General features: G+C 40.9%; 1 protein-coding gene across 1 annotated transcript; it reads right to left on the bottom strand.

Annotated features, from left to right (window-relative positions):
- Positions 1-258: 258 nt before the first annotated feature.
- LOC124692580 (lysine--tRNA ligase, chloroplastic/mitochondrial-like) lies at positions 259-14,566 on the bottom strand. Its single transcript, XM_047225979.1, has 14 exons — positions 14,324-14,566; positions 13,978-14,190; positions 13,131-13,242; positions 12,143-12,251; positions 11,409-11,466; positions 10,807-10,875; positions 8,675-8,782; positions 7,960-8,052; positions 7,650-7,754; positions 7,143-7,346; positions 6,138-6,232; positions 1,570-1,660; positions 750-926; positions 259-615 (listed from the first exon to the last, which is right to left on the bottom strand). The coding sequence occupies exons 1-14, from the start codon at positions 14,555-14,557 to the stop codon at positions 523-525; spliced, it is 1,761 nt and encodes a 586-aa protein (XP_047081935.1). The 5' UTR covers positions 14,558-14,566; the 3' UTR covers positions 259-522.
- Positions 14,567-16,196: the final 1,630 nt, after the last annotated feature.

The following is a 16,196-nucleotide window of genomic DNA, read 5'->3' as shown; positions in this document are numbered from 1 at the left end:
TTTGCTATGCAGCATTGGAAGGGCAGATTTTTGTGTTCAGGAAGATAATGTGCTGTCATTCTGACGTAAGAAAGGTTATAATTTTTGCTTCCCAAATAGTTATAAAATCAAGCTGATTGTAACTTGTAAGTGGATATTTTTTAGGTTGCTAATCGGACAATTTGTGCAGCTCTGAAAACATAGCAAAGGGACATTTATTCAGTAAAAAAGTGGGTCAAAAAACAACACATCCATGGTATTCTTGGATTGGCGAAATGGTTTTGGGAAACCAGAATTATGTGAATCATTTTTTTTTATTCCAGTGTTTGACCTATCGACTATTTTGCCCAAGAACAAATCCAGACTGGACTCTTAGCCCTCCTAAGCGTCCAGTTGTAGTATGTATAAAGATATAAAAGATCTACCATCAGGAAAATTGATCAAATACAAAATCTACTTTTGAGCATAAGGCATAGGGTGCGGACAACTTCTCAGCATTTGTCAAAATTGCATCTCTTCTAGTTCTTACCCCGAGAAAAGGCCCTATTGCTGAAGCTTCAGAACAGGAAAAGCAATAACATCCCTTATGCTGGCAGAGTTTGTCAACAGCATTACTAACCGGTCGATGCCAAGGCCCTGAAAGTTCAAAATGATTCCACACAAATTAGTTCGCACAAACCACATAATTTAAAAATGATTAACAAATGGTTCAGTGAAAACTTGTTTGTGAGAGCGATAAAGGAAATTGCAGACAATTCTAAGGATCGTACCATTCCAGAAGCAGGTGGCATTCCATATTCCAAAGAAGTCAGGAAATCTTCATCCAAGGAAACTTCGTACGAATACTCATCATCATCATCCCCCTTACCCTCGGCAGATTTAACCTTCTTACCCATTGCGGCACGTTTAGCATTGTGCTGTTTTATTTGATTTTCAAAACGACTCCTCTGCAACAGAAAATGAAGTGATTGTTACAATCTAGAATAGTGACACTGGATCTTTTACCTAGTGAAACGACTTTATACCCAACTGAAGACATGGATGTACACCAATTAGTTACACCAAACATGCCTTGTCATTCTGGAGTCAGGGACCCACATTTTTCATGTAATGTCCACAAGCCCTCCTTAGGTGTAATATGGCGATGCCATTTGCATGTTAACCAGCACTATTAGTTCGGACTATGGCATCAAATTTCATAAACCATCCTAGTAATGCTAAACCAACTAGTAATAGGATCATACGTCACATACCAACACATTGATTTTCATTGCAAGTCAAGTATTTTCAGGACTGCTCTTCTAATGAACTCAACATCAGTATAATTGGAATTTTGCAATACCTACAGGCTTTTTACATTACTCAAACTTGCTATATCACAGTGTATATTTCTGGAACCTGTCTAGTGAAATGGTGAAAGTAGATTACAGTGTTTACAGTTAATCAATATGGACCAGAACTTGTAGATTTTCTAGCAACCTTTGTCGTATGCATATGTACAGTTTACACCAACGTAAAGCGGAACTTCACAAAGAAAATGTGATAACATTAGCACTTTGACATGCATTAAGATAACAAACAAATTTGCACCTGATCAATCGGGTCTGTGAGCTCAGAAAACGCATTTCCAATTTCACGGCCACATATGAAAAGTTCAAATCGTTCAGTAAGACCAGCATGCCTACAAGAAGAGAAATATCGATTACGATTATTACAGTTGATAGCAACCAAAACTCAATTCTGTCCAGATCATCAAAATACACAATGTGAATAATTGGCATATGAAAAGGTCCTTGTATCCAGAGTAGTGTGTAGGCTATGCACATGTGCAAGGAAACTAATTGGTACCTTCACAACAGTACCGTGACCTGTAAATACTGTGGCCTTTAGCATGGATCGCATCAACACAGCTTATTCATTTATATGGATGGGCCAACAGGTTTGGTGGATACAAGTGAAGTCAATGCAAAATTCACATGACCGATTGCAGCTGTAACTTGAAAGGGTATGCTTGAACAGAACTCTATGCACTCGCTAGTTTTCACAACATTGATCCCCAGTTTGATGGTTTTATGTTGGGAGTACCGACAGATTCCTGACTGGCACAACACATCCCCATTATCCCGTTATGTTTTCTGACGCATCTGATATTTACACTTGTTTTTATTACATTTAAAACTTGTGAAACCTTGAAGGGCTCAGGGCCTTGGTGTAGAAAAGGTAACAGGTTGAGATATTGGTACTCAAACCAGGTGGTTTAACCACTGCCCGCTTTGCAAATTTGAAAAATATCACTGCAAAAAAATTGGAAAACAGCCACTGCCAACACTTGGGTACTTCAACGCATACCATTGTGGCAGTGGTATTTTTTGAGTTACCTTTTTTGCAGTGGCATTTTTCGTTAAGTCATTTTTTGCAGTAGCATTTCTCGATTACATGAAACTGGCAGTGACATATACTGAATTAACCATTGTGGGCAATGCTTTTGGTTTCAGAGCCGTATTATGTGCATGGTAGCATGTACTCCCTCCATCCAATAATACGTGTCTCTACTTTTTGTAGATAAGAATGTATCAATAACTAAAATGCATCTAGATAGACAAAACTGAGACACTTGTTATAGGACGGAGGTAGCAATCTACTGATATCAGGGCAAAAACTGAACTTTGAAATCTATACCTAATAATAAAGGGAGAAGCGTTTCCGTGGTTTCGTCCGTCTAACTATGTTTTCGTCCGTCCTAAAGGTGTTTTCATCCATGGTTCGTTGTATTTCTCACTTTGGTATGTTCAAAGGCCAGGTCCGGGCAGGCTGCCTCAGGGCAAGCGAGTTGTACGCGCCTCCGAGCGACGAAACCGTGCGAGAGTCGAAGTCCGTCGTCCTTTTCCCCGTCCCGTGCAGGGACTCTTCTGTCCTCCGCACGGAATATATCAGGCCGAGTAAGCTGCGGTGGTTGTGACCTTACGGCCGAGCGAGACGGCGACCCCGATCAGGCCAACCAGGGTGCAGTGGTTGCACATGAAGAGGACGCCTAAGCTTCCCTTCTTGGGTGGAGGCGGCCGGTTCCCCTCGCGATGAGCCTGATGCCCATCATATGATAGGTGTACAAGACGTAGAGGTAGAGCTTGGGGAGTCGGCACTTGCAGGTTGACATACATGCGGCATCCTCTTCAGCCCGCCCAGCAAGAAAAAAGAAGATGCCCTGCTCAGGCTCACCGTGCCGCCGGCCGCCAGCGGCGCCAGCGTCAAATACCGACAGCGTTTCGTCACGTTCGGTTACGGCGCGTCGAGTCATTTGATGGTGACCAACAGGGTACTGAAAACTGAAGTCGATCCTCTGTCCTGCTTGTCTATTAACGGATGAGGATGGAACAGGAAATATATCTGCTATCAGCGGCGAGAGCCATCGGCGGTTCTAGCTTTTCACGATTGACCACAAGGTAATCTCGACCATAGTAGTGCCGTCGGCCAAGCACACCCTGTCAAAGCTGATGGAGATCCTTGCATCTGCACACGAGGCGAGCAGCAAGCAAGAGATCCTGTTTTGGGTCCTCACGACTGCCGCGTACATCGCCGGGAAGTGTCTGAAGCTATTTTACGAAGCTGTTTCTTTGCGAGGAATCCAAGCATCCATACTTGGTGTAGCAAAAAAATCGCTCCTCCTCTCCCGACCCCCTCCTCTCCCGACCCTCACCCCAACCCTAACCACCGCCGCCGCCGGCAGCGCCGCCGGGGCAAAGACCCACGGGGCGCGGCGGCGGCGGGGGCCTTTCCTCACCGTCGTGGGGGACGGCGGACGGGCTCTCCCCTCCTCGACGCATACGGCGGCGGCCGGCGCGGATGGTGTTGGGCGGCGGCGGCTCTCGCGCTGCGGTCTCCCCCCTCCCCTCCCGTAGGCTTCCACCCGCAGCAGACCGGCAGGGCTGGTGGTGGGCGGCGGCCAGACCCTCGTCGGTGCGTGGAGGCGATCTCCGGTTTCTTCCGCGACACGAGGGCGCCCGGGGCAGCAGCCTTGGGTTCGACGGAGGAGGTGGCCCTCTTCTTCGCCGGAGAGGGTCGGCCTGCGGTTGGTGGTGGTGGTGGATCTTTTGATCTATCACCGCGATCCGGCGGCGAGATGGAGGTGCTTGGAAGCCGGCGATGGTGTCACCGGTGGAGGGTTGGTTTGGCCAGCCCGGGATGGTCGCTGACGTGGGGGTCCGAACTGAATAAAGGCGGCGGTCCTAGGGCCTCTCTTGCATGAAGAGGAGGACCTACCGGAGGCCTGGACTCGTGATCTGGCCGGTGGGTTAACAGCCTGGAGTTTGCTGGATCGGAGGTATTCGGTCGTGCGCACCCATGCATTTATTCTGACCGATTGGTTCTGGAGGGAGCGGCGCGAAGCTCTTTTTCTGTGTTGATATCAAGTGACTATGGATCCATGATGAAAGTCGGAAGAAGAGAATTTCATGAAGGCCGGAGGGGAGGACTAGCTAAGGGAGGTTCAAGTCTCCGCGCTGTTGAGGGACTTGCTTGGTGTTCGGGCTTCACGAGCGGTGGTATGAAAGTGGGGGCGACAACACGAGGTGAAGGGCAGAGTCCTACCTTTCGGGGTGAAAACCCAAGGTCCGGCCTTAACCGGTTGTGCACGGCAATGACCTTGGTGGAGGCATTGTTTTGAGAGCGGGGACTATCTTCAGGGTGAAAACCTAAGATCTTTGATCAGGCGACGACGGTGTTTGAGCATTGTTCCCTTCTTGGAGGCGTCGTTTTTGGGGAGTCTGTAATTCATGTGTTGTCTTGGCGGTGGATGTATTGCTGTTGTTAGGCCTGAGATACTGTAGCGGGACTTTTGTTTCTTAGTTTTCTTTTCCTTTTTTTGGCTGTGTGCATCCGTAGTACCATTAGGGTGGTGCGTTGTTGCAGAGGCTGGGTGTAATTGGTATCTCTTGATATTAATATATTCCCTTTATCGAAAAAATACATGGTTAGCATGTACTCGTAAAAATATATATTATATTTTCAGTGTTTAGGTGTGCATGAATTCTGATTTCATACCCTATTTAATTTAACTTATATTTATATCACATTATCGTTTTGTGCAAGTATAAGTTTGAAAATTTACTAGGACCAGAGAGTTTAATTTTTACACTCCCGACCACAACACAAAAATATTTATCTTGGAATATTAAATTATGCTATTGATACAGTCTGTACAATATTACATGTATGCCTAAGTTTCTTTTTTCAAAGATATTTAACTTTTTTTATGCATACTAGAGTTTTGTCTCAACATACTCCTGGACAAATCTAAAATTAGTACCTAATTGCTACATTGTGCACCATAATACATGTCCATTAAAGTTTTTCCGTTGTTCTTTAGATATGTTATATTTGTATATAGTGCACGAGATAGTAGCACTACGCTGCACATAAGATTGCAATAAGAAAATAAATACAACAGGAGAATATACAAGTTGATCATTTGCTTCACTTTTCACCTTATTGTAAGAGTGCTTACATTTGCCTTTTGTTTGTTCTAATTCTATGTGGACATAAGAAGGGATCCTCCCTTTGTTCAAATAAAAAAAAATTGAATGCACACAACAAAGCACCACTTAGAAAGCCACATTTATATTTGCGAAAGGACAACTTTTTAGTTCTTTCTATGTAAGTTAATTGTAGTTTCTATCGAAATTTATTTCCAGTAATAAGAAAATTAGAATCATACTGTTATATGGATATTATATGGCTATTTATTCTATGCTAGGAAATTACGTTTACATGTAGGGTTAGGAAAACTTGAGAAAGCCTTGTGCCTCTCCATGACACGGCCATGCATTTTATTAGAAAATATTTTTGAATTTGGATTTTAATTGACACACATATTTAAACATATAAACGGTTGTTCATTTGATTTATCGTGGGCCGTAGCAACGCACGGGTTTTGTACTAGTAGTATACTTTAACTTCATAATGGAACTTGTCCTATCTGTCAATTACATTACAAAAGGAATCAATGAATCATAAACAGATAATATTAGCGAAACAGAAAAAAATACTATACAAATAAAGCTTTTCCAAAGTACATAGTGCAGTAATATTAACGAATATAGGCTAATTCCCTAAAGAGTAATTCTGAAACACGTAACATTTCAGCTTTGCTGAAAGAGAATTACCTCCGATGTGGTTTTGCTAATGGCGATATCTCAACTGGGTAGTCAAGAACAAATGTTGGTTGCACGAGAGTTGATTCAACAACAGTCTCAAAGACCTGGCATATGAATTACAATTGTATAATCAACTCTTAGTGGAATGTGATTAGTTCAATCAAACTACTTTAATCACTAAAATGAAGTAAGCACATGCCATATTACCATGAGTTGAAAGTTTTGCAATATTGAACGGACATGTGTTCTTCTCAAATCAAAACTGGATATGTAATTCTAGTTAGATGCATGTTCCAACTGGAAAAGGGAGACTTACCCAAGAAATCATCATGTGCATAACACTTCGAGTTTTAGAAGGGATATTAGCTAATTTCAAATCCCTGAACATGCATCAGAGAAGTCATTGCGCATAAACTAACATAAGTATATTCTATTAGCTAAATTTCCTAGATGTCATTTTTATTCAATCATCTGTAGACACTAGATTCTTAATGGATGGAATACTTCCGGAATATAAGAATCAAATACATACAGCTGACAGAAAGTTCAGTAGTTCACTTCACTTGACAGTAATTTGGTCTGCAGAATTATAATAATTCTTTATGTAACCTAACAGTTGCTGCGCACTATTTCAGGTTTCATAAATTGTTGATCGCAGGGCATGCTGCTGTCTTGCAGTAAGGGATAAAATCGAATCAACATCAAATTTACAAACAACTTGCCTGATGCAAAATGTAGCATATAGCTTTCTTTCCAACCAGAGCATAAAGTAGCTGTTGGATTCCTAAACTATCATCCCACTTTCTTTTTGGAGGCCTAAAAGACTCTTAAATCATGTTCTGGACCAACCCCTGGAAGTGACGGGTGACTAAAAGGGTCCTCAAAATGCTGAAGGTCTAAAGTGGACTTGAACCCAAAATTAAGAACCAAATTAGGATGTCTTCCTTCAGAAAGTTCCAGTGCATCACGAGAGTAAATTTTTTAGGAAAGAAGGAAACAAAAGCTGGGGAATACCTCATTGAGAACATGTCCAACAGATGAACAAGCTTGCAATGAAGTATTCTCATGGCTCTCTGTTTTGATCCCCAGCAGCCCTGTTGCAGCATTTTTAGCGGACTCGATATCTCCGAAGCTATTGAAGTCAACACCAGTTGCTTCTTCAACAAGACGATGCATGGTTTCCCTCCTCCATGGTCTTTCAAGAGAGATTTCAGTTCCCTGCTTAATAGAAAAACGTTGAGTGAAGGAAATAATACATATACAAGTATAAATGTGCTTTAGTTGTTGGTATGTGTAAGTTCGCATGTGCCCAGTGCCTATCTGTTTAGCATAATTTAGTTACAGCATCATTGATGGCAAGAATAATTGCCAATGAGTTTGCAGATAAAAGCGACAACAAAAAAGTAGTTATGTATTTAAGCAGTGATATAAACAACAAATGATGACATCATTTTGTTGTGATGCTTCTCCAGACAATACAAGTTCATTCACATAATGCAGCACAATATATTCTCTCATTACCTGGTAATCAACCTTAAGCTTTCCGAGAGTATCCATAGCACATCGACTTACGATTTCTTCGGCCAAATTCATCATGCTTTCATAGTCTGAATATGCTTCGTACATCTAGCTTCCAAATATAAGGCAGTGAGTCAGGCATTATTCAAAGTAGCATATTCTGCAAGCAAAGGGGGGAAAAGAGAAAGGAACATGGAAAATGCAATGGTATAGATAAAATCATTAAGCTGCATGGTAGCTCCCACAATAGAAAGGGAACACAGCAGCACTGAAGAAAACATATGACTATGAGAGAAAAGGATCAATTATTTACTTCAATAGTGGTAAATTCAGGATTATGGCGAGTAGAGATGCCTTCATTCCGGAATATTCTTCCAATCTCGTAAACTTTCTCGAGCCCTCCGACCTGCATTTTATCAATGGTAAACTGGTAAGCAAATAAAAGTTTGGGCCAGGGCATGGCCCTTTGAAATTGTTGTTGGTTCCCCCCATCAGTGATGCTCTAACCAAAAGTCCATTAATGCAAATTTATTGTATCCAGTTACAGTCCGTAGTTGTCTTTATAACCCCCTTAATTGCTTAGAAACAGATGAATAAAGGCATAAAGACCAGTTGTATGGTGCAAAGTTTCAAATTAGAGAATTGAAAATTGCTCTACAAGTAATTTTCTTCATCATGCAACCCATGACTATTACATGAAACATATTGAGATAAATTTGATGTTAACAAAGTCGAGAAACATGCACATGAATAATCTAGGAAAGGAACTTACAAGCTTACAGATAAACAGTAATATTAACAATTTAACACGCTAAACTAAGATCAGCTTGACTTAACAAGCAAGTCAAGGCACATGTTAGATCTAATTCTTCTACAAATGAAATATAGTTACATGCTGCTTGCCGGTAGTACATATACTCATTAAGATGGAAACAATTGCATTACAGCAAAGAATATTAACATACAATAGTTCAAGGAAAAGCTGAACTGCCAAAAATTAGAGCGAAAAAACTGCACTGTAACCTCACCAGCATTCTTTTCAAATGTAGCTCCGTTGCAATCCTCAAGTAAAGATCCCTTTGAAGTGAGTTATGGTGAGTTATAAAAGGTCTTGCTTCAGCACCACCTGCTGCTCCCTAGAAAGAAAAAAAAAAAGGTCAGAGAAGAAGACCCTAATAATGATCATAAGCCAAAAAAAAAATGTACAAGAAACAAGATTCTTAGCTAACCATAGATATTTTCTCTGTTTTGTTTGCTTTTTTGTAGGATGGTTCACTCTTCAGTTGCTTTTGTTAGGCTACCTTTGTTGTTTTGTTTGCCTTTGTAAGCTTTGGCTCCTACTCAGCGGTCTTCTTCTAATACAAGACACTTATTTGGATGTGTGTTGAAAAAAAAAAATTCTTGGTATCTAGTGATACTGCTATTAGACTAGATTGTGTCATATAGGCTTAGCTACAATGATAGAATTGCTACAAAAACATACTGGACATTACATGAGCTATAGGTCGTTTTAGACCAATCAAAGGTGAATATTTGGTAGATGTTGATTTTTTTATGTTGATGGTCCAGCCCAAAAATGTTTGATGTTTGGTTGGCAGCCGCACTTTGCTAAGCAAAAGTTTGGCACTTTGGTATGTGTTTGGTTTTTGCCACACTTTATTATCCATATATCTGTCATTGAGTGACTTTTTGCCAACTTTTGCCACACTTTGTGGCGCCCAATTTCTCAACCACACTTGCCAAAATGTGGCTGAGAACCAAAATGACCATAACTACTACTACCTCCGTTCCATAATATAAGCCGTTTGGCAAACTATTTTAGTTTGTCAAAACGGCTTATATTATGGAACAGAGTGATAACTAGCACAGATTGACTCAGAGGGAGTAGTTTCTACCATGGAAAGCAATAATAATCCAGATAGGATCAAGCAGCGATGATCTTGACACAGGTGAGTGGGATCCTCCATAAAAAAAGGTGATTGAATCCAATATCCAGATGCATGAAGCTAGCTCACTATATAGGCAAGTGTATATGTTTTTCCAGTTCAAAAAATATAACAAACCATCCATGTTGGCCTTGTGAGGTAGGATTATTTCTTTGGTATGTTAGCCCAATGCAGCTGGGAAAACCCTGAGGCATGTGGTGATCCAGGGAACGTTTAGACCACTAGTTCGTCTTGCTTGCCGCTAGATTAAACTAGTACATTTGAGAGTAGCTAATATATGCAAGGCAGCTCACTTGGTTAAATGGTTAGTAGCAAGAGGTTTTTATGCTTTCTTGCTCGCTCGGCAAAGCTGAATCGACTACCCCTCATTGGCAATGTTCTACTAGCAGTTATACGCATCTTGCCGAGTAAAGGGAGATCTGTCTGTATTGCCGAACACTATCACTATGCAGGCAAATTAGAATGGCTCTGTTGACATGTGGTATACTGTGGTTAGTGCCCATCACTTGCTAAGATCAAAAAACGTTAAAGAGAAAAGATTTCTCTCATTTGTGAAGGTATACATGTTTTTTTATGTAAAAGAGTAAGTTTATGTTATGCATATCTGAGATAAAAGGGGTTCTAGGTGTTCTTGCACAACTGTATAACAGTTTTGCCAAGTTCAGATGTTGGGTAGAAGAAACCAATTGGAAGGCTTTGTCTTGTATGAACTGTACAACAGACACAAAACAATATAAACCGTTGACATGGACAATATTACCCAGTTTAGACATGAAATTGTTTAAAACAGCATGATAGACAAAAAGAAGTGTTGCAACATCATGAGCACAACCAAGTAAACTAAGTTTAAGAACATAACTGATGTGTTAACATAACATAGTCTTCACCAAAAGGTTAACTAGATACAATTCAACACCTGGACTAAAGTTTGAGCAAATGGACTAGGTTCCGCCCCGCTAAAAAAATGGGCGCATACAATTGAACCCGGAAAAAACAAACCCGGGAATTCACCAGCTCAGTTTATTTAATCCACCAAAGAATACTTGGCTAGAGCGATACGGAGTAGATGCCACATCAATTTTCTACAAGAATAAGCTGCAGCATAAATTTAACCTAAATGGCCTCATAAATTGGCTCTTATCAGGGTAGATATCGAACATTGCATAGTGATTAACCATGCAGAGTAGTAATTAAAGAATATGCAGAAACCAAACCTGTAGAACTGGTGTTTCAACTTCAATGAAACCGAATGATTCCATGGTCTTGCGGATTTCAGAAACAACCTATGAAAAATTAAAATAGCTAAGATAAATATAAAAGGTAGGTTAATTAAATGATAGATGTCTGCCCATCAATATCCATCATATTGTGTACTTTTGGATTAACTAAGGATGGTACAGTTGCAGAATTCTCTGTACCACAATCTCCACCTGTGTTGCTAATAAAAACATGTTTCTATGTACCACATAAGATTTGATATCAATAAAAGTTGGCAAATTAAATTCAAGATCCAGTTTAATTTGATATAAGAGTGGCAAAAATCTGGTCACTTCGACTGAATTTGAACTGTGATTAATCTGCTGCTAAATTTTTGGCAAGATTCCATTTACACTGGCCTCAATTTCCAGCCTTCTTGGCCAAAACATGGGTGACCACGTTCATGAACAAGCTTTGTCTGGCAGACCTTTGGTATGCAAATTTGTGTGCAAAAAATGTAATTTAAATCTCCTTGTTTATCCCTAGCTAATTAACAGAATTGATTCCAAAGAAACGACAAAGGCAATCCAGTTAGTAGTCTAGTAGATGTAGTAAATACCTTTGCTCTTGTTCGGAACACATCAGCAACCTCAGGATTTGCAATCATGTCGATGTATCTGTCATTAGGTACAAGCAACACATAAGATGAGTTTAACTTTAGAGCATAAGAATAATAGTTGACATAGATAAAAGTAACATACAAAGACATAATAACAAGATAAGTAAATCACATTTTAATCAAGTACAATTAAGTGACATTACATCTGGAATACTAGGATCTAATTTTAGTTTATCGCACACATCAGTGCGGCAGGGCAGTCAACTGTAAGTAACATACTCCCTAAATCAAAATTTCTTAAGTTTGACGAAGTTTATAGACAAATTATGTAAACATCTGCAATATCGAAACCATATCAAAAGATACATCATGAAATATATTTTCATAGTGTCTTTATTCGGTATTATAGCAATCGATATTTATTTCTATAAACTTGTCAAACTTACAAAGGTTTGACTTAGGACAAAACAAATAAGACTTACATATCCTTGGAGAAAAATCATCACATTTACGATTCATCAGACACTACTGCTAACTGAAATATGAATGCTGAGGACATGATTCTCCAATAAAAATAAAAATTCCAAACAAAATACATTAACATCTAAACCCATTGATAGTTGTCCCAATGGTTTGTATGAAGATGGCACATAGCGCAGTAATTCAGTGGGTAATATTCAGAAACAGAAGAACATATATGATTAAAGTAAATGTGAAGAAAGAGAATAGCTAACCTTTGGCGATACCGCTTATCCACATCTGTTAATCCATGATACTTATCCGGTAGTGGGAGTAAAGATTTTGTAAGGATTTCAAAACAGTTGACATAAACAGATAGTTCCCCTACAATGAAATAGACCATGTCAAATATGAGTGCAGATTGACAAATGACAACAGAACTATAGTGAATATTCAGTTAGTAGTATAGACATGTAAGCTAGTTTACTAGTTCCTCAAAAAAAAAAAACGAATTGGAATCAGTAAACATGTATATCAAGTGGCATGAACTGAACTTGCATACCTCGTATTATAATATTTATATTTACAATATATAAACTTTAGTCATTTACAAAGACTTTGAGCCACTCTAATACTCAACCAGACATCCAGATCTACTGCCCCAGGACCTTGATAATTTTGCAGCATTCTACTAAGCGCCTCTTTTGTTTTATTTCTTTCTTTACATCCGTCACCCAGTTGTATTTTCTAGAACAGAGATGTGGGTTGGTTGCATAGTTCAAATCTAAAAGGAGAATAACTATATGGCTATCAAAACAAAAATAAGTCACCTGATTTTACATAAAAGTGGATAATTGTTTAACAGGAAAAACTTAGCAGATGGAAATATGCTATACATTGAGATTTCAAATACAATTGTTTGGATGGCCAATTTCACAACGAGATGACTCTCAGAAAATAACCTACTACATATCCATATAAGCAAGTGGTTTTCTGACGGAAACATAGAAACAATGTTATGTTATACTGCAAACTGACACTGAATTCATGACTTATATGAAAACAAAAGTTGTGTGCAATTTAAGGATTGGGAATGTGCATGGCGCCTATTCCTGCATGTCACTTTACTTAGAAAATTTAGGTTTGGTATTATTCAACTCAATGGACTGAGATTTGACTAATTCTCAGCCAGCTAACAATTAGCAAATCCCAAATACAATCGACAATATTCATGCATCAGTAAGAGAGTTATTAATACTAAACCTTTTTCTGTCTTCTTTATGGACCCACTTGCACCTAAGATATCACCAATATCAATAAATGCCTTCAGTTGCTCAAACTGCTCCTCTGTAAGGCTTTCTTTCTCACAGTAAAGCTATCAATTGCAAAAAGGAACATTTAAAAAACATATATATATAACGAACAAAATATCTTGAAAATTTAAGAAGATAAAGACAAATTTAATAGCTACTAGTCACAAGAAGTGTGAACGCAAATTGCAGCACACGATCTACCACACTTCATTTGTTTTAGGAATAATCCGAACTCCGATTGGCAGGAATGTTAGTGCATGCGCACCCTTAACTAGTTCTGATGTGAGATGGTTCCACACTGAACTGTACGTGATAATAAGTGCTAGGTGCGATCTTAAGCTGACTACCAAGCAAACTCATATTGACAAGTTAACATCATACAGATAGAAAATGAACTGGATGGTGAAAACCACTTTGAATCGATCAATCCTAAGCTGGATTATAATATGCGCTGATTTGAATACGCATCAGATGTTCATTGTGGAAAGAATCAACCAGCTTTCATTGTGAGCACAAGACGGTTCGGCAAAGAGTTCCCATATGAAAAACCGATGGTATTTATGTCTTCAAGAAATAAGTCTAGGCAATTCTTCAATAAATTCTTGTGAAAAATCTTTGAAAATATTTATATGTACAAACTAGCTAGTTCCAAATGCAATCTCAGGCAGAAAAATATACTGCTACCAGGGAAATATAAGCCGAGAAGCAATTTATCAAGTGGTAATTATTTAATTTGTGCCTGATTGACACAATTAATTCGGCTGGCAATAGATGGCAAATCATTTGAAGATTCGAACCTGGATAGTCCCGGAATCATCTCTTACGGTCATGAAAACAAGCTTTCCAAATGCTCTTCGGGAAACGATCCTCCCAGCAATGGAAACTGCCGCCTCTGTGCAGACTTGGCCATCCTCAAGATGAGCGTACGTCTCCTGGAGCTCCTTGGTCGTGTGAGTCCTGTCCCACTTGTACGCGTACGGCTCGTAACCCTTCTCTCTTAGCTCCTCGACCTAGCAACCAACAAGATACTGAATTCGAGCAGATTCGCGGCAGTATTGACCACAGATTGGGGGAGCAGAATGTAGAGCCCAATAGTGTTGAATTACAGGCACAGCAAGCTGCTGCTGAGGACGAAGAGCTGACCTTTTTCAGGCGAATGGCGCGGATAGAGTCGCGGTCGGAGGTGGAGGATGAGGAGGCGCTACGGCGGCGGCGGTCCTGCGGCGGCTTCGTGGTGGCGGCAGCGGCCGGGGAGCAGCAGCGGATGTGGAGACGGTGGGCCCTCCCGGCCGAGGCGGTGGAGGCGGCGGCGGCGGCGCGGGAGACCGCGAAGCCGAGGAGATTGGAGGAAGCCCTCCATACCCGCAGCGCCTCCATTCGTCGCGTATCTGGTTATCTTCGAATTTTGAGGCTTTTTATTTGTTTTGGAGGAAGGCTGTATGTGTAATTCTCTATGCCTTTGGATTTGAGAACAATCAGGTCGCTCTGGCTTGGAACCCATCTTCTCTCTCTTTTTTTTTCATTTCTCTCCTCTGCTTAATTTTATTTTTTATTTTTTTTTTGAACTGGGTGAGCTTTATTTATTTAGGTAACAACGTTCTTACAATCACGTATGAGAGAGTCGAACGCGCAGGGAGGAACTGACTCATACAACGCACCACACTCACGCTTACCTAATTGCGCCAAATCATGCGCCACACTATTGCTCACCCGAGATACCTTTTGAACACGAACCTCATGCAGAAGGTTAAGAGTCACCTTCGCTTCAAGGAACAAACTCCAGCTTGTCGAACGGTCTTGGGCCGCAGAGGAGAGGACATCAACCACCCGTGCACAATCCGATTCCAGTATGCCTTGGTAATGTGGATTTGCTGCCAAATAACGAATACCTTCCAAGCAAGCAAGGATTTCAGCTTCCTCTGCACTAGCACACGGTGGTAGCGTCTTCCATTCAGAGTACAGTACCGCGCCACTCGAGCTTCGGGCAATCATGCCAACGCCTCCAACGGCAAAGGGGGAGTTCCAACCAGCATCAACATTCACCTTGATCCAGCCTGGGCTTGGCGCCTGCCAAGACGATGGTGCAACAGTCACCTGTTCAGTAGCAGCTCCAATAATAGACAGCGGCACTGATTTTCCTTTCCGATCGGGTTCTGGAGCGTAGGGGTCAGCCGATCCGACGGTATGAAGTTATGTGGGAGCGAGAGCCTTCGCTAACTGCTACTCTGCTTAATTTTATTACTACCTCATAGAAATTATTTTAGCAAAATATTTTAGTGTGCTAAAACGTTCTATATTATAAAACATAGTGATATTTTTAAAAATTTGTGAAACAATTCACATACGATATACCATATGCACATGCAAAAAAAATCATCTATAAATATAACCATTCACGGAGTATGACCTAAAAAGACAAGATTTCTAAGAATAATGTTCGAGTTAAATAGTATACTCATATATAAATTAGTGCTGGTCGGAGCACGACGCTCACCGTCATGGACGACCTCCACGGCCCCCGAGAGCACCACGCGCTGGAGCATAGTGGTGAGGGGGCAGGAGACAACCAACATCCATGGGAGGGGTCAATCTAGACGGGATAGGTTGGAATCGATAGATCTGGCGCTGCTCAACTCGGCCATAATCGGCATGAACCGACTTGGGGCGGCGCAGCGCGGGCTGGACGGAGCGGGCAGCGATGCGGGATCGGTAATAGGTGAAAGAGGTAGTACGACGGTCGCCGTGGGGTGCGGGAGGTGCCGGTGGGGGGCGGTAGGTGGCAGCGGAGGCGGGACGGCGGCGGCGGCAAAGGAGGCGGTGCAGAGCGTCGGCCTCGTGCATGAGAAGGACTCTTGCCTTGCTATATTTTTTTGGTGTGGGGACCATTTATGCAACCGTTGTTGGAGCAACTTTTTGGAACCAATTTGTTATATTTTCATTTTATAGCAATTCTAGCCAAATATATAAAGGTTGTTGGAGATGCTCTTTTTTGCACATCCTCGAATACAAAGTGGTT

The sequence above is a fragment of the Lolium rigidum genome, chromosome 2, assembly GCF_022539505.1.
Source record: "Lolium rigidum isolate FL_2022 chromosome 2, APGP_CSIRO_Lrig_0.1, whole genome shotgun sequence".
Lineage (NCBI taxonomy): Eukaryota > Viridiplantae > Streptophyta > Magnoliopsida > Poales > Poaceae > Lolium > Lolium rigidum.
This window is presented reverse-complemented; position numbering and strand designations above follow the sequence as displayed.